At 34.5% G+C, this 27,184-nt stretch overlaps 1 protein-coding gene and 1 non-coding gene across 2 annotated transcripts in view; both read right to left on the bottom strand.

The window, feature by feature from the left end:
• The window catches only part of CSMD3 (CUB and Sushi multiple domains 3), a 1,237,422-nt gene that overhangs the window by 16,643 nt on the left and 1,193,595 nt on the right, over positions 1-27,184 (bottom strand). Inside the window, exons 60-66 of the mRNA XM_004743466.3 lie at positions 23,196-23,375; positions 21,463-21,636; positions 17,612-17,785; positions 16,434-16,507; positions 7,438-7,549; positions 5,011-5,190; positions 3,003-3,068 (exon numbers count right to left, since the gene is read on the bottom strand). Of these exons, the coding sequence (XP_004743523.2) occupies positions 3,003-3,068; positions 5,011-5,190; positions 7,438-7,549; positions 16,434-16,507; positions 17,612-17,785; positions 21,463-21,636; positions 23,196-23,375 (960 nt within the window). The remainder of the gene's footprint in view (positions 1-3,002; positions 3,069-5,010; positions 5,191-7,437; positions 7,550-16,433; positions 16,508-17,611; positions 17,786-21,462; positions 21,637-23,195; positions 23,376-27,184) is intronic.
• Positions 11,435-11,635, bottom strand: LOC123391519. Its single transcript, XR_006606229.1, has one exon. It is a non-coding gene; the product is annotated as a small nucleolar RNA SNORA73 family (small nucleolar RNA).

Consider the following 27,184-nt stretch of genomic DNA (forward strand, 5'->3'; position numbering starts at 1 on the left):
TCATACTTCTTTCTATTGTTAGGTCTATTTTGATATTTAAATATGAATGTGAGTCTATCAGTTCTTTGTAAATTCTAAAATGTCATCCCACTCTCTTTGATGTGGGTATCAGTGAAGTCTAAAATGTCATGATCCTTCCTTTCAAGATGTCTGATTTTAAACTTTACTTCACAGGTTGCTTCACAGTATTGCTTCAAATGTGGTATCATGCTCTTGACTGATACAATCGCCAAATTTCATTCTTGTTATTTTGGAGTAATCTAATCACAGTGACTCGTGATTTTAAATTAAATGTATCTAATGTTTTCCCATTGAAAGTAGCATTTACTCTGAAGTTTTATTAATCTTTTTTTACTGAGGTTGAAGAAATTCCTTTCCTTTCTAATTTGTTAAGTCTTTTAAAGTTATAAATAGGTGTTGTGTTTTATCAAATATTTTCTGTGCAGGTATTGTGCTGATTAAAACTATCTGCATTTTAATTTCTTAATGTCACAGATTATTTTTAAGGATTATTTAATATAAAAATATCTCTGCATATCTATCATCCAATTTGAATCCAATTTGGTTCTGACATGTCAGCTTTTGGTTTTTCTGTTATACTATGATTTTGGATTTGATTTGCTAAGATTTTATTCTAGGATATTTTCATCTGTACATCCTGAGTCAAATAAGCAGATTTATAATTTTCCCTTTTGTATAATGTCTTTCTGAGTTATTAGAATTATATTGGATTCATAGAATGATTTTTTTTCTTTCTTTCTTTCTTTTTTTTTTTTAGAGAGAGGGAGAAAGCGTGCATGAGTGGGGGCTCTGGGAAAAGGACAGAGGGAGACAGACTCTTATGGAGACAGACTCTTATGAAAACTCCTGCTGAGCATGGAGCCCCACATGGGGCTCCATCTTATGACCCCAAGATAATGACCTTGAGATCATGGCTCTGAGATCACAACCTGAGCTGCAAACCAACAGTCATACATTTAACCTACTATGCCACCCAGGCACCCCTCATATGCCACCCAGGCACCCCACATAGATTTCCTTACTGGAAGAGATTTTTTTTTAAGATTTTATTTACTTATTTGACAGAGAGAGCGATCACAAGTAGGCAGAGAGAGAGAGAGGAGAAGCAGGCTCCCTGCTGAGCAGAGAGCCCAATGTGGGGCTCAGTCCCAGGACCCTGAAATCATGAAATCATGGAACCATGAAACCATGAAATCATGGTTATTCTCTTATACTGTAGTACATATCTTCTTAATAGGACTACTTAATTCACTAAGTCTGAGGCTTTCTACTTTTCTAATGTAAGAATTTAAAAGTATAAATTCCTCGAATAACTTTGCTTTTGATACAGTCCCCCAGTTTTGATATTTAGATTTTCAATTTTTCTTAAATTCCTCCTTTAATTTATGAATTATTCATAAGTATTTGTTTTTAATTTCCAAGCATTCAGAATTTTTTTTTAAAAATCACCTTTTTATTGATTTTTACTTAAATCATGGTGAGATATCAGATCTGAATAATAACTTTGCTTTGGAATTTATGCATTTTTATTTATTACTTAATATATGATCAGTTGTTATACCTGTCACATTTGCCTTTGAATAAAATATGTATTCTATAATTGTTTGATATAGAAATATATATATATATATATAATATATGTATAATTGTGTTGTTCTTCCATATTCTTTTTTATTTCTTTTTGCCTGCCTATTTATTGGTGGCCATAGGTCATGTTTTGTCCAGGAAAGTCAGGTTTTACATTTGATATACTGGAGTTAGTACTTAAACACCTATCTGCTACTAGATAAAACATCTCCTTTGGAAAATATACTGCACTGATAGACCACTGTGGTTTTCTGACTCCATTGCTAAACTTTCTTATGTTGACGTAGTCTTTGATTGCCCTCATGGCATTCAGTCTATTGCCACTGCATGTTGAATAAATCAGTGTTTCAGACTGATTTTTCTTTTGTGGGTATGCCAGTTTTACAGCATGTACCTTGAGAACTTCTAAACACAACTAAAATTAGGAACTAACACTGCTCCTGGCTTAAAATAATGAGACCAAATCTGTATTCAAGGTACAGATTAAATGTTTAATCTTTATCTGTAGCTTTTAATTTAAAGATTTTATTTATTTATTTATCAGAGAGAGAGAGAGTACACACAAGCAGGCAGAGTAGCAGGCAGAGGCAACAAGAAAAGCAGGCTACCTGCTGAGCAAGGAGCCCGATAAGGGACTTGGTCCCAGGATCCTGGTTTCACGACCTGAGCCAAAGGCAATGGCTTAACCAACTGAGCCATCCAAACATCCCTATAGCTTTTAATTTATATCATATAAATAAAATATGGACTAATACTAAAAAAAGGAGCTCATATATACTGAGGTCTTACTATGGGCTAAGTACTTCACATTTCATTTTCATGAAATTCATTTATAATAGTCTAATCCCTGTTTCTTTTCATAGATAAAGACATGGAGGCTTAGATAAATAAAATAACTTTCCAAAGTCATAGTATAGTGGATGCGTAACACGGCAATTACATTAAGGCTGTAGGACTGAACAGCCCATGTTTTTAATGACTAAATTTAAAACTTTGGTCTTTAAATCAGTAAACTATAACTAAAATTGCTGAACTTTTACTTTCATATCAAGTGTATTTTGTTCCCTTTTTAAAAATCTATATTCCAAGCATCTCATTTTTTGTTTAAATGTTTTAAATAAAGCATTGCCAATATAGTACAGTCAATTTCAGATACTCCTGGAGGTATTTTATAGAGAGAACTATAAGCATTATTTTTGGAATATTAACGTCTCAGAATTACATTCCTTAAAATTCAACATCTTAAAATAAAAATTTTCAAATTCCAAATAGTTAAATTCATGGTTTTCCCATACTGAATATATATTTTTCTAAATAATGTTTATTTTGTCAATAAAATGGTTGATCACTTCATAGAAATCATGACTTCTAGGAAAATAACTGAAATCACTAACCACTTAACTTTGGGCTGGGTGTTCCTAGTGCAGGTCTTGGATCTTTCACCAGTATTTTGGAACCAGCTACGGAAAAAAAAAAAGTAAAAGGTTTATAAAAGTTAATATAATTAATAACACACACAGTGATGCATTATCAGTTTTAATCTGACATATTGCATAGTTTTCTCCAAAATGTCCAATTCATCCTAACATCTCAGTACCTATTCAACACTTCCACTGTACAGCTAATGACTTCAGTAATTACTCCATTATAGTCCAGTGGGACAAGGGAAAGATTAGTGCTGCCCTATCATATCAGGATTCTTTTTCTTATTTTAAAGAATATGTAAACCATGTAAATCAACCTGTAAACAGTTGATTACAGCATGGTTGCTGAAGGCTAAGGGTATGTTCCTTTTGCACAAAGGCAGAAATAATTTGGTAGGATGTGTTTCAAAATAAAAATTTGCTAAGGTGGTCCATGGTGTTATAAGAAATTTCATAAAATCAAAACTAAATGGTTAAAACTAAGGTTTTAAGCCAAACCAAAGGTAGTTCAAAGCAGGGAAATCATGTGGATTGCTAGATATGACTGCAAAGTTATGGGAGCTATGACATTCAGTGCTTGTAGATTGTAAAAAAGCAGATCTTTTTCTGAAGAACTATATAATGTCTTTCAAAAATTTTAAAGGAAATAATTTGGGTGAACTGCACTCTTACTCTAAGACAGAGAACAATTTGGAAAGAAAGGGACATTGATACAGGCCGAGAAGTTAGGAGGCTCCTACAGTAATCCCCATCTAGAGATAATGCTGAGTTAACCTTCTATAGTGGTGATGATAAACAGCAAAGTGGATAGATTAAAAAAGTTATTGAAGTTCTGTTGGATTTAAATGGACTTTTAATCTTTCAATCTCATGAAAAATTTAAAATAAACCAAGTAGTGTTCTTGCTAAGAGAAGAGAAAGAACATGTTTCAAAAAGAAGGTTGTTCACATTCGTGACTGCTGCAAGAGAAATGGAATTAAAGGGCTGGAAAGAAAGGAAAAGAAAAAGGAAAAGGAACTTATTGATGACTTTATCATGAATTCTAGAAAAACGTCCTTATTCTCGGTTGTGAACACCTAAGTCTTTTTTCTCTAGTAAACTCACTACATTTTATCCAGAGGGGGATTGTCCTGATAAAGCAGCAAGAGAAGTAGACACTTCACTATATCACCCTGGTTGACTAACAGATTGGGAGGTGGGCTCCATTTAAACCTGACAATCAGACTCTTCAATAGTGTTTTCCTGACCAAGAAGTTTTGGCAAAAACTCTTCTAAACCAAAAGTTTGCTGGGAGCAATTTTCCCTACTGTGGTAGATTGAATAATGGACCTTAAAATTCAGGTTTCCTGAGAATCTCAAATATGACCTTTTTTGGAAATAGGATCTTTGAAGATATAATTAATTAGGGTTCCTCAGATAAAATAACCTTGAAATCTAGTGACTGGTATCTTTATAAGAAGGGGAGAGGACAGAGATAAACAGGAAAGGGAGTAGATGGAAGTAGAATGAAGATGGAAGTAGAAATTGGTATGGAGCAGCTATGAGCCAAGGAACGCCAAGGATAGCCAGAAGATGCCAAAAGTTAGGAAGAAACAAAGCATGGTTTTTCCCTAGAGACTTCAGAGGGTACATGGATCTATCAACATCTTGATTTTGGGCTTTTGGCCTCCATAACTCTGAGAGAATAAATTTCTGCTTTTTTAAGTTATCCAGCTTGTGGTGCTTTGTTACAACAACCCAGAAATCTAATACACCCACCATGATAAAGTAAACAGAAGAAGAAATAAAGAAGGAAAAAACAGAACATGGAAAAGAATTTATAACAGGATCCCAATAATAGCTCTGTGCTTCTGAATGAAGAAGTGCCTGCCCTTTAAGTTGGCTAACCTAATCTGAGTTGAGTTTTTGTCTCTTGCATCTTAGGGAGGCTGACCTCGTAGAATAGCTTCTGTTAGAAGCTTCTATAATGAAAACTTACCTTCACAAACAGGAACTTTTCCAGTCCAGGTGTTATCAGATCTACACACTCTATGTTCTGTTCCACCTGCGAGGAAGAAGCCAGGCTGGCAGGTATAAATGAGTGTATAGCCATGAGATGGAAGGTCCATTCCTACTACATTTGCATGAGCAGGAGTTTCTGGTTGTTTACAGCTGTGGGCTATATTAAGAAAAAAGAAAAGTATTCATTTTTTATAGGCATGTTAAGAAAATTTTGAGATGAGTCAGAATATATATTAGAGGCACGTTAATGACTTTATATAAATATACCTTTGCATGGTTATTCTAATTAATCAAGGAAAATATATCAATGTCAATATACATATGAATTTCATAGGCTAACATGTTCTAAGCAGTCATCTGTGGAACATGGTAGATGTTAAAAGGGAAGCTAAATAGGGGAGACCTTCCAGGGATAATTAAGTTCATAAGTGTACACTATATTACTATTCTAGAGAGTCTCAATAGTTTTTAACATTTTAAAGGATCTAAGAAGTCCTGTAGTTAGATACCTTTCAAAGTTTGTCAAGCTCAGATTTTCTACACCAATTTATGAAATGTTATTTTATTATTTTTATTTCACATTTATTTTAAATTTTAAAAATATATTTTAAATATACTTAAATACATATTTATATATAAATAATTTATAAATATAAATAATATATAAATATATTTATAAATACAAATATATATTTAAATATATTCATTCAGTATATCACTCTGACATTAACACTTGTTAATGTAGAAAGTATAATTCAATAATTTTTTACGGGTGGAATTTTCTGGCCATGTTTTGGGTTCTTAAGTACCAGTATCTTTTCATTCTCTTAACTTCTGGCTCCTTTTCTTCAAGCTGCCTTCCACTTTTGATTTGCTACCTCTATTCCATTTTACTCATACTTATGCCACCTCTTGACCTGACCCCAGTTTCACTGTTTTGTCTTATAAATAAATACCATCCCATTATCAGAGACAGATACTGCAAGAAATTTTCTCCCTAAATCAGAAAACATTTCTGATCATTTTTTGTTCATGGATATGGGTACTTAAAAGTTTGTCTCTGAAAAAATTATTCTGTATAAAAATGTACTTGGAAAAAAAAATTCCATTTGTTTCCCAATGGAGATTATACTTCTACAGAGGTATAAATAAGAGCTAAGATTTTTTTAATATTATGTGATAAATATTGTGTTACATGTTTTATGCTTAATATAATTCCATTAATGACATTTAACCCTATGGAGGAAATATGCTAAGTATAAACACAAATAGTCTGCCTCTACTACATCCTTTTGGGGGGGGGCAGAAAGGGGAAGTTTAATTAATCTTCACATTATGCACAAGTAGAATTAAGTTAATCCTTATGTTGTGCACATAGTAGAAGATCTGAGATGCTTTCAGTAATAACTCTTTTTAAATCATCATGTCCTTTATAGAAGTCATCAAAGAACTTTGGTTTACTATGAAATATCTAGTTACATGTCACACAGGTTCTAAAGGATGCACGCTATTGAATTGCTTTTAAGGAATTTTGCCATATTAAAATATCAGCCAACCAGGCATGTGAATGACTTCTCAGTGGAGTGTTCTGTTGCTTTTCAGAAAGCTGCATGTCCACAGGGGGCTCCCGTGATCATTTCAGTGGTTCTGAACAAGGCCAGAGTAAATTCACAGGACTTGTTTAGACTTCAGCAAATCCTGATAAGTATTTCTACTCCTGCTTACTCTTTATTGTTTTTCCCCAAGGTGCTTAGGATTTTAAGACAGGAAAGAAGATAAAAAGCAGAAAGTGGGAGGGAATGAGGGAAGTAATTCTCCAGCTGAAATTGACTTCTAACTGTAAGCCAGAAAAGACAGCTTCATGACCTTGGGCTTTGTTCTTTAACCCGTAAGGCAAGCTTAGGGTCAGTGCATATTTAGAAGCTCCAGGAAATACTGAAGTGGTATTTAAATTTTTGGTCAAACTATTCATGTGTATTTCCTTTCATGGATGTTTCTATCTTTCCTCAGAATCTCAGTGAGTCTCACAAGTAATAAAGGCTTAAGAAGTACTAAATTGGAGTCTTTCATATTTCAGCATACCTTTGATTCGTAGGTTCAGATCTCTGAATTGATGAACTAATAATCATCTAAAATTATCAGATGACCAAACTGAATACAATTATAAGAACCTTGCAAAAAAAATTGTGCTTTGTGCCTTCTGACTTCTTTAGAAAGAATGCTCCTTAATGGACACTGAGGTCATGATATAGTTATAAACTTATATACATAAATTATGATTAATCATAATCTAAAAAATCCACATAAAACATCTTTTGTGTAGATACAGATTACTTCCCACTTGTAAGGAAAAAAATGCATATAAATTCCTATCTGTGTATGATTTCTTAGCTCTGATACTTACGTATGCACTCAGGCTGAATTCCACTCCACGTGAGGTCAGGAAGGCAAGTGCGTGTTGTAGACCCTTGGAGAAGGTGTCCTTTTTTGCAATGGAACTGCACAACACTTCCTACCTATAGCAAATTACAGAGAAACATACCAATGCAGCTTCAAATATGGCAACAATTAGAAAAAAAACCTTGGATGAGAAAATGCTTTCAAAAGAAATTCTTCACAGTAGAAGCTAGAAGGAAAATATATTTAAAACTGATTTAAAATAAAATTGGGAGCAAATCAAGACTGAAGAAAAAACATATATATATATATATCACCATCAAGTATCTGAGTGTTCAATGCATGCATAGGTGCCTTTTTCACATCAGTTTGAAGAAAATATGGGAGATATCAAAAGGCCAATGAGTTCATCTAAACACAAGACAGACAGGTAGATTGTTAAATAAAGATAAATAAATAAAGATGGATGAAGACAGAGTAAAAGATAACTAACAACATAAAAAGGCAAATGAATATGGAAGACAGTAAATGCAGTATGAGATTAGAATCAAAGGCATTTAGATGCAAAGGTTGTGATTGTAACAAATATATGCTGGAAGACATGCAATTTGAGCTAAGCTTTTAAGGATGTGAATTTTGATAAATGCACAGAACATGGTTTTCAAAGTGAGGTCCCCAGACCGGTAACCTCAGCATCATTAGGAACTTTTTTATAAATGCATGTTTTGGGAACTCATCCCAGACCGTCTGAATCAGAAACTCTGAACAGGGACCAGCAGTCTGTGTTTTAACAAGCCCTCCAGGGCTTGTTAAATGAACAATAAAGTTTGAGAACAACTGATATAAAAGTAGAAAAGATAAGAACATGGTGAGAAAATGTATGAAGGTTAAAATACATGTCATATAGTTTAGAGAAAAGTACATTTGATTGGTTGGCATGAAGAGTTCACACAGTGAGCTGGGACTTTAGGGGTTTGGGGGAGGGTAAAGTGGGAAGCAGTGAGCTACAACAAAAAGAAAGTAGACCCCAGAGCAATGTGTATGTGGCTTTAACTCTGAAACTGATCTTGCTTGAATAAGTTATATCCCCTCTTGGAGACTTAATCTGTAAATAAAGATGATAATATTACTTGTCTTGAGATTTGTCTTAAGCATTAAATGAAATAGGACATATAATCTGCTCAGTTCAGGGATGGCACTTAGGTTTTAAATAAATTCCAACTTTAATTATTAAGTCAAAGATAAATGTAGGAACAGCTTCTGAAGGGTCTCAAATGGCAGGCTAAGGCATTTGAAATCGTTTTATAATAAAAACATAAAGTTACTAAAACTCTCCGAGAAAGTAAAATCTGTGTTGAAAATTAAATTAGCCACTGTGTAAAGAAACTACTAAACAAAAGGAATGACCAGCAGTAATTATAATCATGAAGCCAGCACTACCCTATTAAATTTGAAAGAATAAAAGCTGAAATAACCTGTGGCAGTAGACTTGGGAAGGATGTTGTTTACTCAAACTACGATTACAAGAAGAAATCATCAGGGTTTATTAAATGATTACTGCTGGAGGACAAGGTGAGGAATATTTAGTGTCTTCCATCTCAGCGGTCCCAGTAACGGGAGTCTCAGAATGATCAGTAATCCTCTTAACACATTTCACAAATACCCTGTTTCCTTCCTTCTCAGTTAGTTCCTACTCCCACCTCCCAGAGCAGTAGGAGACCAAGCTTAAAGTGACAGAATTGGACCCAAGATTCCATTTGGACCTTGAGAGTGGCTAAATGCTACCATTTCTCATATTCTCACTATTACCCAGAGCTACGCTATACCACAGACTCTCCATTCCAACTGTCACTCTCTCACAGCAACCTTTATTCTTCCAGTTATTTTACACTGTGTCTTCCAAGACACTCTCATGATAGCTTTGAGGAGATCTCTTATGCCCTTGACAACCCATTTTGCCCAGGGACACTACACTGTTCAACTCCAGGAGCTCTGTTCACCCTGTATTCAACATAAATGAAATCCTTCAAATTGTGCTCCAGGGCACACAGTTCACATACTCTGAAGTTATGCAATATGACATTGTATGTTTTGGCTTTCTCATATGGACTAGATTATATGACTGATCATGTAAACTTGGCAGTTCTGTACTTCAGTCAAACCAGTTTTACAAAACCCATTACCTCTACCAATCCAGCAATCCTACTTTACCGTAGACCTCAGTTAATGGTTGCCATCTTCTACCCATAAATCTCCACGCATTCAGGTACCAACAGATATTGATCATTTTACTTCCTAAATCTTAAACTGTCCCCCTTCGTCTCTCCACTTATATATCCCGCTTTAGTCCTCAATATCTTTTCTACAGGTTTGGTTCTCAAATTTTAGCAGATACCATAATCAGGAGGACTCACCAGAACACAGATAGATGAGCCTCCCTTGAAAGTTTTTGATCGGGTAGATTTAGGGGACACTATTTCCAACAAGTTCTTAAATCATACTGCTGCTGCTTGGTCAGCAATGACATTTTGAGAACTACTGTCATAATTACAATAATCATAATTATAATTATGATAATCCTCTAACTTGTTTCCATTATTCCAGTGTTGAACACATTAAATTTATTTTCCATATAAAGTCAGACTGATCAAAATAAATAAAATCTTAGAATCTTTAAAAAAAAAAAAAAGGGGGCACCTGAGTAGCTCAGTGGGTTAAGCCTCTGCCTTCGGCTCAGGTCATGATCTCAGGGTCCTGGGGTCGAGCCCAGAGTCGGGCTCTCTGCTTGGCGGGGAGCCTGTTCCCTCCCCTCCTCTCTGCCTGTCTCTCTGCCTACTTGTGATCTGTCTGTCAAATAAAGTCAGAGTGATCAACATGGAAGTATGACCTTAGCATTCTCCTTCTTAAAATCTTTACTATGATAAAATTACATTATGTTAACTTGACAGATAAAAGCCCCTATAACCTGACCATGGGCCATCTCTCTCACTTCATCACTGACCATTTACTTTTACTCAAATTGTGTTCATATATTACTGAATTTTTGTAATGCCCTTATGCATGCATATTTTCATGCTGTTTGCCCTGCATAGAATGTCTTTCCCTAGATCTTACCCTAAAAGATTTATCTTAGACATTTCTAGAAAGACTTCCCTACAGCATCAGATTGGGAGAACTTTCTTTTATGTGCTCCCTTAGCAACTTTCAAAGTTGCCAATGTTATCATCTATCCTATGAAATCACCCACATATCAGAGGTTAGTTTCTCTAGACTAGGGACTATGTCACTCACCCGTGTGCACAAAGAACTCTTGAAAATCTTAGATCTACTGAAGGAATGAGGATGAATAATTTAGTGACAAATGACAAAATCATTTGATTACTTAACTTAAAAAGACTTAACGTGTCTATAGTCTCCTCTTCCTTCCTTCCTTCCTTCCTTCCTTCCTTCCTTCCTTCCTTCCTTCCTTTCTATGTAGTTAGAAAACCCAGTTTACTTGAGAACAGTAGAAAAGACCAGGTAGTATCTTAATTTCCTTAAGACAAGTTTTCTCCTTATAGGCATTCTGGAATCTTTGGGTTTTGTGGGTCAAAGGACCAGACTGTTTTAATAGACAGGCCCATATTCAGTGCTGTCTGTAACCTCATATTTCAGTGGTCACCTGTCCTACAGAACATTGAACTTGTTCCCCAAATTTAGTATAAAGGGTAGTTTGAAAAAGAGGTCAAACGTGCCCAAGCTTCCAAACTTCCAGGCATATCTTATAAAATAGCATTTATCATTCATTTTGCCAACTCTCTCTGCCAAATAAAGGACCCAAAAGGATAAGGGTTAACTGCCAGTGTTAGGTGAGGCTCCTCTTCTCTCCTCAAATCAATTTATTTGCAATCCTGAGCAATCACTGAGAAACAAGGTAGGCAAGAGCTTAATCCAGTAGAGTACGGCCACCAATAAAAGGTTTTTCTTTCCCATCAACCTACATCCAGATAGAGGGTGCTCTAGAGAGTGGTTTCCTGCACGGTTTGTGTCCTCGGTCATAGTCCAGAGGATTCTGAGAAGCTGTAGGAATAAGCAGGCACAGATTCAAGTCCTGGCTTCATCTCCGTCGTGGAAAGGGACTGTACTTCATGGGGCAGAGCCTTATTCCCTGTACACCACCTGGACAGAGTCCAGGGAGAGTGACTTCCCAGGAATATCCACATTGGTACACGTCTATAGTTTCTTAAAGAAGAGTGATATCCCAGCCATACTTTACATAGGAAGCTAAATCACTGTTTATTCTTTGAAGGGTACATTTGGGCTATTTCATTAAGACTTGATGTTATTAGTAAGATATAAGAAATAGGTTGGATTACATAGCCTTTTTTTTCACTTGTAAGACTTTTTTCCTTGTTTATTTCTGTAAACTTTTCCGAAGTCATCATAAATACTGCTTTAGATATTAATCAGATGCCAGAGAAGTAAGATCTATTTAAATGTGTTTTATCTATTTTTTCAAGTTCACGAATAGCTATGTACTAACTATTTTTGTCAGAGTCACAAATACTTATACTAAATATCTAATATATGTAGAAATTAACATATTTAATAATTGAATAATTTTTTGTTCAGTGTTTATTATAGTTAAACCAATTAGCAAAATTTTCTCCAAATATCAGTGGACTAATAAATGCCTTTCCAGTTATAAGACCACTTAATATTATGTTTTACATATAGTTGTTCATCCTTTCCAACTTGTGATAAGAGGTCCTTCTGATTCTAAATGAGCTTCTAACATGCATATTTGTAGAAACAAATAATTTTCCTTTATGTAATTCAAAAAATTTGTGGAAAATAATTCATGTACAATTTTCCCACCAATAATTGCCAATAAAAGTGCTCTGTTTATATAACTAATTATATATAATGCAAAAATATTTAATATTATTTTTATATCAGGAATTAAAATTTCTCTATTTTGTTTTAACTGTAGCCAGTGTTTGAATAAAAATCACTTTAACGGGGCGCCTGGGTGGCTCAGTGGGTTAAGCCGCTGCCTTCGGCTCAGGTCATGATCTCAGGGTCCTGGGATCGAGTCCCGCATCGGGCTCTCTGCTCAGCGGGGAGCCTGCTTCCTCCTCTCTCTCTCTGCCTGCCTCTCTGCCTGCTTGTGATCTCTCTCTGTCAAATAAATAAATAAAAAAATCTTTAAAAAAAAATCACTTTAAGTTGGACCCAATTAGTATGTTTTGTGCAAAAGCATTATAAAATTATAAGACATGTCTATTTAGTAAATATAATTTATCTTTTTAAACTACTTATTTTTTTTATTTCTTTATTTTAAATGTTATATCTCAGTTCCTAAGCCATGAAGCTTAGATAGCTAATCAAGGCGTAATACACATTTTGTATAAATTTAGAATATTCTAAGTAAGATCTTTCTTTTTCATGATATTTCATAGCAAATGACTTTTGCTTTCCTAGAATTTTCATCATTGTATTTATTTGTGTCTGATTTTTAACATCACATATAAAATATATTTAATATATATTTATGTAGCATACATATATTTTATGTATATATATAAACCTAAGGGTTCCCAATTTATATACTTCCTCTGTAGTATATTTTAACAACCATTTTTTATTTGTATTTTTTACTATGTGTTTACACTAAACATTTTACCCAAGAAAAAATGAAGTAGCTTCTAATAAAAGGCATACATAGATTTTTATTAATAAAACGATGTAGAAGGGCAGGATCATAAAAATGAAGGGAGAAAACATACGCTTAAGATAAGACGCAAGGAAATTTCACTGAGCATCAGTATCAGCCCTGAGGTTGCTGGCTTAGAAAAATTAAGTTTTAAGATATCCTATGAGTTTATATCAAAAATTATCATATTTTTGGGCGCCTGGGTGGCTCAGTGGGTTAAGCCGCTGCCTTCGGCTCAGGTCATGATCTCAGGGTCCTGGGATCGAGTCCCGCATCGGGCTCTCTGCTCAGCAGGGAGCCTGCTTCCTCCCTCTCTCTCTGCCTGCCTCTCTGCCTACTTGTAATTTCTCTCTGTCAAATAAATAAATAAAATTTAAAAAAAAATTATCATATTTTAATTAAGAACACTTGATTTATGTTTTAAAATTCATGTCATGGTCATCATTTAAAAGCAATCAATCACTATGTGGCATATTTGTCTCATTCAATGTACTTATGTACTAATGGAGATTATAATCTGAAAATCATACATCATCACCATCTTTATTTTGGTAGCGCTAAAAATCTTACTATTCAATGTCTTGGCATTATAGATCTAGAGTCAGATTAAAGACGTTTCATAACTATAATAACTTTAATGTAACATACCCTAACTCCTAATGATGTGTCCTCCAAACTCACAGCTCAATTTAAAGAATGATAGAGCAGTCAGTGAAATACGTGTGTCTGGCATTTACTCCATAATTAATCTAGATGTTGGATCAATCATTTTGACAGCTACTTCCTTCACTACCAATCTATCTTTAGCCAAACATTATTCCAGCTTACAATATTTTGGATATAACAGAAATTACTTTGAGTACTTTTTTCAAAATGAGAGTTTTTGTCATCTCTAGCAACAGGTAATAATATCTATGTCCAAAAATCTATGATATAAATCTATATAGAAAAAGAGTGAATAAACATATTAAAGAAAAACACCAAGAAAATGATTTGAGTGCTTGTGTAATTCCTAACCTTCCCCTTTCTCTTGTCCCTCTCAGAAGTCAACTTCTTAACAGCTATAATTTTATTTAAGCCACTGTTGTCACCTGATCAAATCAGATGTAGGTACAAAAGTTGAGACATTCTGATTCTCTCTCTAGAAATCTGGAACTGAGATTGAGACAATTAATTATTTTCTTTATGTGGCTGAAAGATAAATAGAAAAATGCAGCTTTTGTTATATAGCCAATTTCCAAAAGAAAAAACAAAGTAGGCAAACAGAGTAGTGGGAAAGACTGAGTCCTACTGTCCAGTTGCTAGATCCTGGGCTTGATAGGTCTTTCCTACATCCCTTTCCTTGGGGTCTTTGACAAACCTGCACATGGCTTGTAATGCTTTTAGACTTAAGCTATCTCAAATAGCTTCTCTTAACTTTCAAGCAAAAGTTTTTCTCAGCTGGGGCGCTTGGTTGGCTCAGTGGGTTAATGCCTCTGCCTTCGGCTCAGGTCATGATCCCAGGGTCCTGGGATGGAGTCCCACATTGGGCTCTCTGCTCAGCAGGGAGCCTGTATCTCTCTGCCTGCCTCTCTGCTTACTTGTGATCTCCATCTGTCAAATAAATAAATAAAATCTTAAAAAAAAAAAGTTTTTCTCAACCAATAAAAATGGTTTTTCCAGAATCCTATTTGGAATGTACCAATACATTAATATAAGTTAGGATTACATAAACTTTTAAAATTTCCATTGGCTCCATACAGTTTTAGTAAATATATTTAGTATATATATACATATAAACACACAAACTAAGTCCCTAATTTAACATAATCAGTATATCATTTGCCCTTTTAAAAAAGACTAATGTAATTATATAAAATTTATCATATTTGAAATTCTAGTCTATTCATATTTATCTGAGTAGAATATGATGATCCAATGCATGTTTATTGTCAAATAATATACTTTTAGGGTTAGATTAACTTTGGGATACCTTTTTTTAATGGTTATGATAGAATTCTTATAATGCAGAATAAATGATTCTATTCATTTCATTGGATGACTGTACTAAATTCATTCTTACCCATTTCCATTCTCATTATTTCAAAGGGTATGTATTAGAAAGGACTCACACTCTTCAGAAAATCACCTGAATCAGTGCACAAACACTAACATCACAATTCTGTGTTCTCTCAGGACACTGTTACTGATTGCTTGGTCATCAAAGCCAAGTCATGTTCTGTTCCAGTTTCTTCATCTATATGATGAGGACTAATTCTCTTTAATGAGTTGTCCATTTTTCAGGATTTAGATCAATTGATAAAACATTTTATAAAGATATGAATCTAAAGTTTTCTGAAAACACCAATATAGTGGAGACTGAGACACCTTTTTTTATACTTTTATATTATGTAGACAGCCCTGAGGCAAACTGGAAGAATTGGAAATGCTATCAAATCAATGTTCATACTGTGCCTGAACTGTAGATAAATGGAAACTATTTTTAGCAACAAAAATATGGCACCTTTGATGAATACTTTCTTTAGAAATTGATGTTTTTCAAGTTCCCACTGAATTTCACACGAAATAGTAGAATTTAGAAAAGTCTGCAACATAAGGCAATTGGGTAATGAGTATATTGGCTATTTCCTCATGGAGTGAGTATGCACTTTGGCTCCCTTAAGGTCCCTGTAATGAAAAACTTGCTGAATCTCTACATAAAATCTAAATTAGAAAAAGAGAAAATAAGAAAGTCAGCCCCACATGATTTGGCATGTTGAAGAATTCCAATGTAACAATCCAGCAATTGTGGATAAATTATTTTCTCAGAAATTTCCCATGTCCGTGGAAATGTTTAAAAATACTTTAGTATTATATACACATTATAAGATAGACATATTTTAGTCTAATTGCTTTGTTGAATAACCATATTTTTATATGTTTGCAAAATAACCTCTTTTATCTTTATTTTTCCTCACTCTCTCACATCCACCTTTAGAATTCGTCCATTCATTCCCTCATTTCTTCTTACTTAGCCCTCTCTTATGTTCTAGCTATGACTTATGGATTTTCCTATGCTCACAACTGTCTTCAATTTTTCTTTTCTTTTATTGTTATGATCAGTTAGGCTCTTTTCTTAAGCCATATTTTTCTTCTCCTAATTTCCTTTTACTTCCAAGCTTTTGTTGCCTTTTACCCTTTTTTATACAGTTATGAATACAGATATAAGCATGTTTTCTGTTTCTACCAACACAATTATATGCACATGAATCAAAGAAGCCTTTTGATCTAGTTTTATACTGAGTAGAAATATTTTTGAAAGTACTCACTTGAAAACCAAATGTATTGTTCTGAGATCCATGCCTTGGGACTCCTGGATTTTCACATGAGGTACGGGTGGGTTCTAAAAATGAAGATTATAAGCATAATATTCCTTTAAAATTTGTAATGATATTTAAATGTATATTTTTCACATACAAAACAATTTTGAATGATCTGGAGCTTAATGAAAAGGACTATGGGTAATAATAAAGAGTATAAATCTAATAGCGTCTTCCCATGGACAGAAGCCTGCTAATCTTATTCAGGTGTACTGTAATATACACAAATTATGCAATTCTTAAAATCTGAATGCTTCTAATATAAAGGCATAACTGATATCCAACTTACTCTGTGGATAAAAAAAGTTAAGGAAAAATGAAGGCTATGAAAAAAGAACACAAATATAAGACGTTTGCTCAAGCACTTTGCTAAACTATAATCTCAGGTAGGATAATATTCCCCTCAAGAAGTAAGAGTTTTTCCAGAAACAGAATTTAGTTATTTTCATTTGTCATGGAAACCTGTAGGAGATTCAGGTATAAAAATGGTGAAACTAGTAGTGTCTGAGTTGACTAGTTTTATGGCAGATTATTTGGTTGGTTTACCAAACATGGTAATTAATTTAAGACTGTAGAAATGTGCTCAGAGCCATTTTGAAATCAATGTATCTTTTTTTTTTAGGTGATCTCCATGCCAAGCATGGAGCCCAGTGCAGGGCTTGAACTCAGGACCTTGAACTTAAGACCTGAGTTGGGTTCAAGAGTTGGATACATAGCTGACTGAGCTACCCAGGTGCCCCATCAATGTATCTTTTTTATGAATTTTTGGAGCAAGTTTAATATCATTTGACTATGATTCATTAATCATAAGAATATATACAAATGTTAGTACTTAATGCTATTAATCTAAGAGCTTTTTCATTTTTCAATTTGTTGATAAACAAAGAAAGTTATTTTGAGTGTTCCTCTGGGAAGTTTTAAATGTTAAATACAACATCATACGTTTTAATCGTATTCATTTTCAGAGTCCTCTAATCGCTTCTATATTTTACATTTGTTTTTTCATATTTAACCAACTATAGTTTGTAGGACAGAGAAAATAACTAATACATAAATACTAATAATGCATTACTAGTATCTAGTAATTACAAAATTACTGAGAATAATCATCCTTGAATTAATATTACCTATGCAGTGAGGTGATGAACCACTCCAAGTGCCATCTGCTTGACATATTCTGGTGCTTGATCCCACTAATATGAAAGGAGAATTGCAGCTAAATGAAACCTCTGACTGGTATATAAAGCTTTTGCCTTCTCTTTTCCCTTGGGCAGGTATACCAGGGTCACCACAAAACTTTGCTGGAAATGAAAAGAAAGATATTTATAGCACGGATTTAGGATTCATCAAAGTAACAGTTTAGAAAAATGATGAAAATAACTGGACTATTGAACTGAAGTGACATGTTATTCACATTAATGTATCCCAAAGAAACTTTTTTAGCTTTTGTCAATTAATAAATACTGAATGTACGACTCAGCATAATATTTGAAAAAAGTCCAATTGAGGTGTTTTCCATCTAGTAGACCACCTTAATAACTACAGATTTTTTTGTATTTTTGTTGTTGTTTTGTATTGACCAGAATCAAACCACACATTTGTACAAACTGATTGTGAAGTTGGGGTACTTCTGAAAAGGCATGTGATTCACAGAAAGCTCTGTCAGAAAGTCAGCCCATAATGATCTGGGTTGTACTCTCCAGAATGCTCTTTTTATATGTATATAACAGATATACTTATTTGTTCTGTTGTAATCTGTTGAACACTCAAGCTCATACCCCAGTGTTTTGCTGTCTTCCTCTTTGTAATATGGTAAGGGGTTTTCTAGTGTTTTATAAAGATTTAAGAAGCCAAATAGAGTCCAATCTATACCAAACTGAGGAATCTCAATGTTCCAAAACTGTTGAAGATACCATCTTGACAGAATTTGTAAACAAATTGGATACATTATTTCATTCAACATATATTTCCTAACAACTAAAAGAACCTATTCTAAGAAGTTTTAGGCACTTAAATTTATCGGTAAACAAACTAAGGTCCCTGCCCTTGTGGAATTTATGTGAGGGAAACAAACAAGAATAAATAAATATAATAAGTAGAAAAGTAACATGTGGGAAGGTAGTGAGTCCCATGTGGAGAAATAGTATGGGAAGAAGGCGATACGGACTGTGTATGTTGGGTGTGATAAATGGTGAGGGCTGGGGTGGGTTTCAAACAAGGTGGCAAGGGCATCCATCACTGATGAAAGATCTGGAGGAAACAAAGCATTTAGCCATGCTGATGGCCCAAGGAAGATCATTTAGGTAAGGGAATAGCACTGTCAAAGCCCTATGCTGAAACATGTCCAACATGTTGGGGATAAAATAAGGCTAGTGAAGCTGGAGTAGAATGAGCATGCAGAAGTATAAGGGGTGAGATCAGATGGTTCCAAATCTAGTAGATAACCGAGACAAAGTTATCATATGTTTTCAATTTGTTTGTTGTAGTAAAAATACATAACATATTTTTTATCATTTTAACCAATTTAAAGCATACTCAATTTTTATAAATTTGCAGATTCGGCACCTGAAAGGTTATGCCCCTGATAAGGCAAAGAAACAGTAACATCCGAACCTTTTTAAGTATAAATATTCCCTTAGGATGGCACATGCTGCAAACCAAAGATATTTTTGAGGCTGAAAGGAAACCTCTAACTAGACAGAACATCAATTAGGACAACAGGAATAAACTAGGAATGTTCCAGGCAAACAGGAATGGATAAACACCTTAATAACAGAATACCTCAGTCTTAAGCTCAAGGTACAAAGAGAGACTCTTCCTGAAATTCAAGACTCTAGGAGAGACCTGAATTTTCAAACCTCTTTTTAGGAAGTTTTTGTTTTCTTTTTAAAGGAATTAAACTTAAAAGTAATTATGAAATAACTATTCAATGAAATAAACAGGGGAAAATTTCAGAGAAAAGTAACACAGGTAAAATAAACATCTGTTTAGTGTGTTTCAATTTTCATTATTTCCTAAATATTGTAAATTTCTCTGCTATTAGTAATATAACATCATTTCTAGTGATATAACCTCAAACCTTAGAGGCCATGGTCTTCATCTCACTAATCTTTGTGTCTCTAGCACATTTTGAATTCCATGGCTGTTTTCTCAGTGAACATTATCAATGGGCATTTCAGCTTAGTAATCATTTCTACTGTAAAATTATTTAGCAACCAACTTCTGAAGTGTTTCTCTCACTTACTTCTGCTGAGTCATTCCTCTCAGATTCTTATCTTTATTCAACAAAGAAAAGAAAGGAGGGAGATGCAATCACATAAACTCTTCTCCTGGCCCCTGCCTGCCCCTCACTTCCTCATCATTCCATTGGTTTCTATCTGTAGATTTTCATGTACTAAACCAAACAACCTATTAGTTTAGAGGCTTAAGACACAGGGTTTATTTTCAAAAGGCTTCAGTTCACAATGACATAAACTTTAGGATAAAAGGACATAATTTGAACAAAATGAAAGAGAAAGGACTTTCCCTCCTATAAAGTCCCTAAAATGAATGAATTTGGCTATAAATGGATAAGAATATTAACTCTTTATTTACCTTTAGTTTACCTTGAATTGGAATTCATACTCTTTCATTTTGTGGCAGTGCAAACTGTAAGCCATATAACAATGTAGGGGGTCCCCTAAATGATGACAGGGTCACACAGTGACTCTACAATTTGATTCCTCTCTCTGAGCCAAAGTGTCATTACCAATTAAAATGTCATGAGTAAACACACTTACTAGGAGTTCCGTTATATGTAACATAAATCATATATGTGAAATGATTGGACAGAGTGAGCCCAATTACATTTGGATAGTTATAATATAACATCAATAGTATATTATTTTTATGTGCATTTTAATAGAACCGAAAGAGAAAATACCATAGCAAGATATTTCTTGATTGAGATTTTCCCAGTTGTATCAAACAAACTTTACCATGAACTCTTCTCTGTAAATCTCCTTGTCCCTATCTATTCTGAGGTAGCCATGGAATATCTACTCTTATTTAGAGCACATTGGTCTTTTCTAAGATGATCCTCAGCATAAAACACAGTTTTAAGGGACAATTTCTATGACATAGTAGCATATGATAAAATCAGGAGAAAAGAAGACAAAGGGCACAGAAGCCCATATGCAATTTATTCTCCACTGTGAATGAGAAGCCTGGAGGGTTCCATGTCATTTCATCAGTTATATCTGCCTAACTTCAAGGCCATGGGGACAGGTGGGGAGCTCCTTTACCCCATGCAGGGAAGGGAGGGCAGGCGAGGAACAAGATCACATTAGACACCTCAGCATGAAGGCTGCCCATATTGTGTGCTACAATAATTTGTGTAAAACACAAAGCTGACCTTTATTTTGTTTGCAGTCTTCCAAATTAATTTTCAAGTGACACTTGCTGGAACATATATTGTAAAGTGACTCCTGTAAGAAAATATTAATCCCTCTTCTCCATGCTTACCCTAATCATTTTAGGTATAATCACAAACATTATCATGACAAATAGTATCATAAGAACTTGATTTGAAGGACCATGTCAAGTAACATGGATTTATTGTGGAAAGAAATTTGGGAGTAAATTGGAGCACTCAGTTGAGACACACTGGACAAAATAAGAATAACTTCTCCAGTAGTAGAATGAATCTTAACGTCTTTAATTTGAGAAATAATTTTTTAAGAAGGTTGCAAGCAAAACAGTTTATTTAGTTTAATATTTAGAATCATATCAAAAAGAACATAACAGTAAGATTATAGGAAAAGTACACTGATAAATATGATTTCCTACTGAATTTTAATTATGCCTCAGAATGCGCTTTAACAATCTCATATTTGTTTTAGCAAAATCTGAAAATTTTGAGTAACAGCTATAATCTCAGTCTAGTTTCAAGAGAGTGGACATGGGAAAATGCAATTTTAAGTATAGAAATTATACTTACGTAAGCACTGTGGTACTTCCCCACTCCAGGTACCATTCCCTACACAGGTCAGAACAGCAGGAAAGGATAGTTCATAGCCTGGAGAACAGATGTAGCTAATACTAAAGCCCCAGTCAAAATTTGTTCCTTCCAACCTTCCATTAGAAATCTGGGGAGGAGTTGGGCAGGTAACAGCTGCAATTACATTAAAAGTGATTAGACACAGCTGCTGAAATATCCCGGGTATAAAAAAAAAAAGAAAAAAAAAAGAAAAAAAAAGAAAAGAAAAAAATCATCAGAAGAAGCATATGTGCTAATTTAACCTTTCAGAGGACAATATGGTGTGACATGTTTTATTCTCCTGGTAGTAGTCCTGAAACATCCCTGGAATTAATCCCTCTAGGATGTGACTATTTCTTGGCAACATAATGGCTACTGGTTGTCAGAGATACTCTTAGAAAATAACAAGCTGCCTGACATCTAAGGAAAGCAAATAGAGGGTGACCTTCCATCTAGTATACTGTAACTGATAAATTATTGGTTTTATATAAAATTATTTTTCCAATGACCTTTAGACAGCCTGAACATCAGGGCTGTTTGGCTATATATAGTGTCAACAAGGAATTTGTAAGTAATTCTGTGACATTGGAAAAAACTTACATCAGGCATCTCTTTAAAATATCCAAATTGGTTCTATCAACCATTTAAATTCTATCAACAAATTAAATTTATTTTAGAGTTTTTAAATAAATTATTAAATGTTTAAACATTTATTTTAAAATTTGCTTTTTAAGCTGGCTTCAAGGAAAGATGGGTAGGATAACATGACAGAGATGAAGAGAAAAAGAGTGACACACATTGCAAAATCTAAAAATGAGGAATGTCTATTTGTATGACCACCAACATATATGAATAATTCTTGGAGTTACATTATCATTAACAGAATCAATTAATGATGTATGAAATAACTTCTAAATATAAGATGTGTGTTCATATACTTGCATATATTAACTGTATATATACAGTGATCTGATTTAGAAACAGTGTAATCAGAAGAAAAAGACACACATTGAAACTATTCTTTTTGTTAAACTGTCAATTCACAGATGTTTAGAAAGACACCTGAATAAGAAATCTCAGTATTATTATAAAACAATAGAAATAGCCTGATATTACATCTACAGTATTCCATAAATAATCAGAAAAATTGGCAAAAAAATCATATCTCCAGTGAAAAAATAAATAGCATAAAGTAACAAATTTATGCCTCTATGGACAACAAGATTTATTTCGGATTGCACTAAGAAACATGTTGTTTATGAAGAGTTAGTTTTACAATTTAGTATGACTATCTCAAGTTACAGAAAGTTTTTTTTCCCATCTTTGAGTTGTTTGGCCCAAGTGGATCATCAAGTTAAAATTCTAATTCATTAAGCTTATATTCTCTTTTAAATAGTCACTAATCAATATAAATGATGAAGGTGAGTACATACCAGAGCACATGATATTTTTGTTGTTTTGGATGCACTAAAAATCATTGTCATTACCCATAATAAGATATAATATTTTTCTTGAAATAGTTCAAATTCTTTATTTTCTATATGGTTTTAAAATAAAAACTACAGCAGTCAGTTTTCAGTATCAGAAAAAAATGAAATAATACAAAAATGCTCCTTAAGCTTACTTTACATTTTTCACATTAAAAAGTAAATATACCGCAGTTATCACTGATAATATTGAAGAAATTATCATACCTCTACAAGTTGGCATTACTCCACTCCATGTGCCATTAGTTGTACAAGTTCTAATTCTGGAACCATTCAATTCCATTGTATAGCCTGGCTGGCACATGTAAGAGACATTTTGTCCAACCACATAATCATCTCCATATCTCAGTCCATTGGCTGGTATACCTGGGTCGCCACAACTGATTACTATCAGTATTGGATTAGAAGAGCAGATGGTTAATGTACCATTTAATGGAGAGAAGTAGTAAGCATATGGCATACTTAATATATAAGTAGGGAAAATTAGTTATCATGCTCATTTTTAATCATAAAACATAGGCATATTTAAACCACACACTGGGAATTCCTGATTATGATCAGGTATGCTTATTACAGATTCTATGCATATGGTTCAGAAACTGTCATTTAGACTCTGAAGAGGCTAGGTTAATAAACTATTGTACTGTAAGGCACTCTGATGCAGTAACCCCTTTTAATATGGATTAGGGGATCATGGAGAAGTCATCCTATAGAGTCAAGATTTCTAATATAACATTTGAAATCTATGTATTCATATATATGGCAACTGAAATCTCTAACTGATCAGGCTTGGGAGACTGAGAGCATATTTTCTTCACAGTGTTACTCAGCTGGATATTATAATAGTTTGGGTTTTTTTTTTTGTTTTGTTTTTTGTTTTGAGAGAGTATGGGTAAATCACAAGTGGGGGCAACAGGGGGGAGGTGGGAGAAGCAAAAGGAAAGGAAGAGAGAGAATCTTAAGCAGGCTTCACACCCAGTACAGAGCCTGACTCAGGGCTGGATCTCACCATTCTGAGACCATGCCATGGGCCAAAATCAAGAGTCAGATGCCTAACCAAATGAACCTCCTTGGTGCCCCCATAATAGTTTTTTTTTTAAGATATTATTTATTTACTTGATAGAGATCACAAGTAGGCAGAGAGGCAGGCAGGGGTTGGGGTGGGGAACAGGCTCCCCCACTGAGCAGAAAGCCCGATGCAGGGCTCGATCCTAGAGCCCTGAGATCATGACTGGAGCTGAAGGCAGAGGATTAGCCCTCTGAGCCACCCAGGCGCCCCCCCACCCCATGACAGTTTTTAATTAAAACAATGCTAGGTTCAAAAAGAATACTTCCTATTGAATAAATGAAAGAATGAATAAGCTATAAAATGTGAATCTATTACACACAGGGCAGGATACATGATTTGTGGCAATGAAAATGCCAAGCTAGGGACAGAGAAATCAATTTACCATTTTCGCCAACTCATTGCCAGCTCAAGTGAAAGAATGACCTCCAAGAAATTGCAACCTCCACTCTGGACTCTGGGAGGCATTTGCTTTCTGGATCGGGGATCAGTGAGAGGCCTACATAAAGTTCTTACTAAATATGCCTTGCTGTTACCAGCCCAAGACAGGGAGACCTGCTGCCCTGTTCTGCTCTAAGACTCTGTAAATATCCCCAACCTCTACCCATTTCATGCTTGCATCCAGGCCCTCACAAAGGGGTGGAAGAAAATTGCAATATGAGCCTCCCATTGTTGATGACACCATGGACTGGTTGGGCAGAGAGCATCAATGACCGCAGAATAGGAGTGAGAATGGGGAGGTCAGGCAAGGCCAGGGATACCACACGGTAGAGGGTGAATGGCCTGTAACCCATTCTAAGAAGACAGGGAGGCAGGGAGGCAGACTGCACATAAACAGAGTCTCCAAGCCCTCAGCACATGCTCCATTGTCTCAGTAGATTTCACTTACAAAATACAAATTTAAAGCTGAAAGGCGCCCCTGGGTGGCTCAGCGGGTTAAAGCCTCTACCTTCTTCAGGTCGTGATGCCGGGGTCCTGGGATCAAGCCCCACATCGGGCTCTCTGCTCTGCGGGGAGCCTGCTTCCTCCTCTCTCTCTCTGCCTGCCTCTCTGCCTACTTGTGATCTCTGTCTGTCAAGTAAATAAATAAAATCTTAAAAAAAAAAAAAAAGAACTTTAAGACAGCAATCACAGAGCATTAAACCCCAGCAACGGACCCTTTGGAGCACAAGGTTCTCCTAATTTTTTTAGCCCATAAAGCTAGCTCTGTTACATATACAATATTATCATTTATGATGCCACACCAGAAGTTTCAGGAATACTTGAGACAGCAGAAAAAACATAAATAATTTTAAATATGATATTTAATAATAAGGTAAAACAAAAATTATATATAAATCACAAAATTGTTTGCTGTTTTGCAAATTTGCTGTGTTAGTTGCATGATTTAAGCTTGCTTTGGACAAGGAATTGTCTAAAAGTTTTCCATCAAGTAAGAGAAAAAAGGAAAATCCAGAAGGTTACACTATTTTTTTTTTGGAGATTTAAAAAAAAAAAAAAAAATATATATATATATATATATATGGGATTACTTGCCTTTCAGTATCTTTTTTTTTTTTTTTTTGCCTTTTAAATCTTTTTGTTCATAAGAGGGTAAATAATTTCATGAAGTGAATCTGGGCTATATGCTTTCATTTTTACTTGTAATTAATTATTCAGCAAGGACTGCCTGATCATCTCATGGGTGCCAGCAGGATGGGTGATCAGACTAGAGATGTATTTTGGAGATCTAGGGTCAAAGACTAAAAGTAGATTAAGGGATGGAAGACCTTAATAGAACTTCAATTACATTGTATTTATTAATTTACCATTAAAAATTATGAATGTCAAGATTTCTTTCATATTATTCTAATCCACTAAGCCTAAGAAGTTTTAAGACAGTGAATAATGACATTTAAATTAAAGAACAAGGTTCAGGGCACTTCACCTGATAATCTCAGAGCCCTGGAGACAGTTTGCTAAAATCACACTCATTGAGTGTTTCTGTCTGACTCCTAATAAGAATTTTGCATATAGGACAGTTTTTTCTTCTTTCAATTACTGCAGAGGGAACAACTTTTTAAATTGTACAACCAAGTTGAATAAGAAATAAAATCCTGCTTATTTACCAGGAATGTCACTTCGAAATTTCAGTTTTGAAATTCTGTTTCAAAATTTACAACTATTTCAAAGTGAGTATTAAGACTTTGATTTTTTTTTTCATTTTGCCTTCTGTCTTTTTCTATTTTTAACCTATATTCCAATTAAGAAGAGGGAAATAAAGGCGCACACCTACAAACTGTTGTTTTCTAGGTAACGATTTGCAGATGGAAACAGAATCCTGGCAAGAAAGAACAGCTAACCTGATCCTAAGGCACAGTGAGCTGAGATGCAGCCACTGTAAGAGGCCAGAGGGTTTATTTTCCAAAGAGGCACCAAAAGAGAGTTTGCATATTGTGGGAGCATCCGAATGAAATGCCTGACAACCACAGCTTCCCAAAGATTTGTTTGGTGTCTTCCTTGTGAAGCAAAGGCCAGTCAAAGAGGCAGTTTCCAATAGCAACAGTCTTTGTAAACAGTACCTGTTCTCCTCATCAATTCATTTACCATCAGTTTGTTTTTAGCAACAAAAAAGAGGCTTTTGGTCTTTTCGGGCAAAACCTTAGAAGAGGGGCTCTTTAGGGTTTTACCTTAAAATTCAGAGACATCAGGGCATGACAACGGAATGCTATGTTTCATTGCAAGAAAAATCTTTTCAAAGGTCACCAAAACCCCTAAGCACACAGGCACATACATGTGCACACACACACCAATAAACCCCAGAAAGACAATTGTCTTGTCTTTTTTCTACACTGTTATATTTTTAGAGCTTCATCTAGTACATCACTCAGTATAAAAGTTTAAGTAAATATTTATTTAAAGAATAAATATGTGAATGATATGTAAGGAATAATGAGCTCAAATTCTCAAAAAAATATACATTGTTTTAAAGGTTTGAATTTGTTTTTCTGGAAGATTTTCTTATTAGCTTTTATCATGCAATTGATGCCCATGTGGCATCATTTATGATAAATCTAAGTAGATAATCTCTATGCTAAAAATAAAACACAATTGTCGTAATTCTAGTCTATGCCACTTCAAAACCACTTTC

This window comes from Mustela putorius, unplaced genomic scaffold, assembly GCF_011764305.1.
Source record: "Mustela putorius furo isolate JIRA1106 unplaced genomic scaffold, ASM1176430v1.1 tig00000228_pilon_pilon_pilon, whole genome shotgun sequence".
NCBI lineage: Eukaryota > Metazoa > Chordata > Mammalia > Carnivora > Mustelidae > Mustela > Mustela putorius.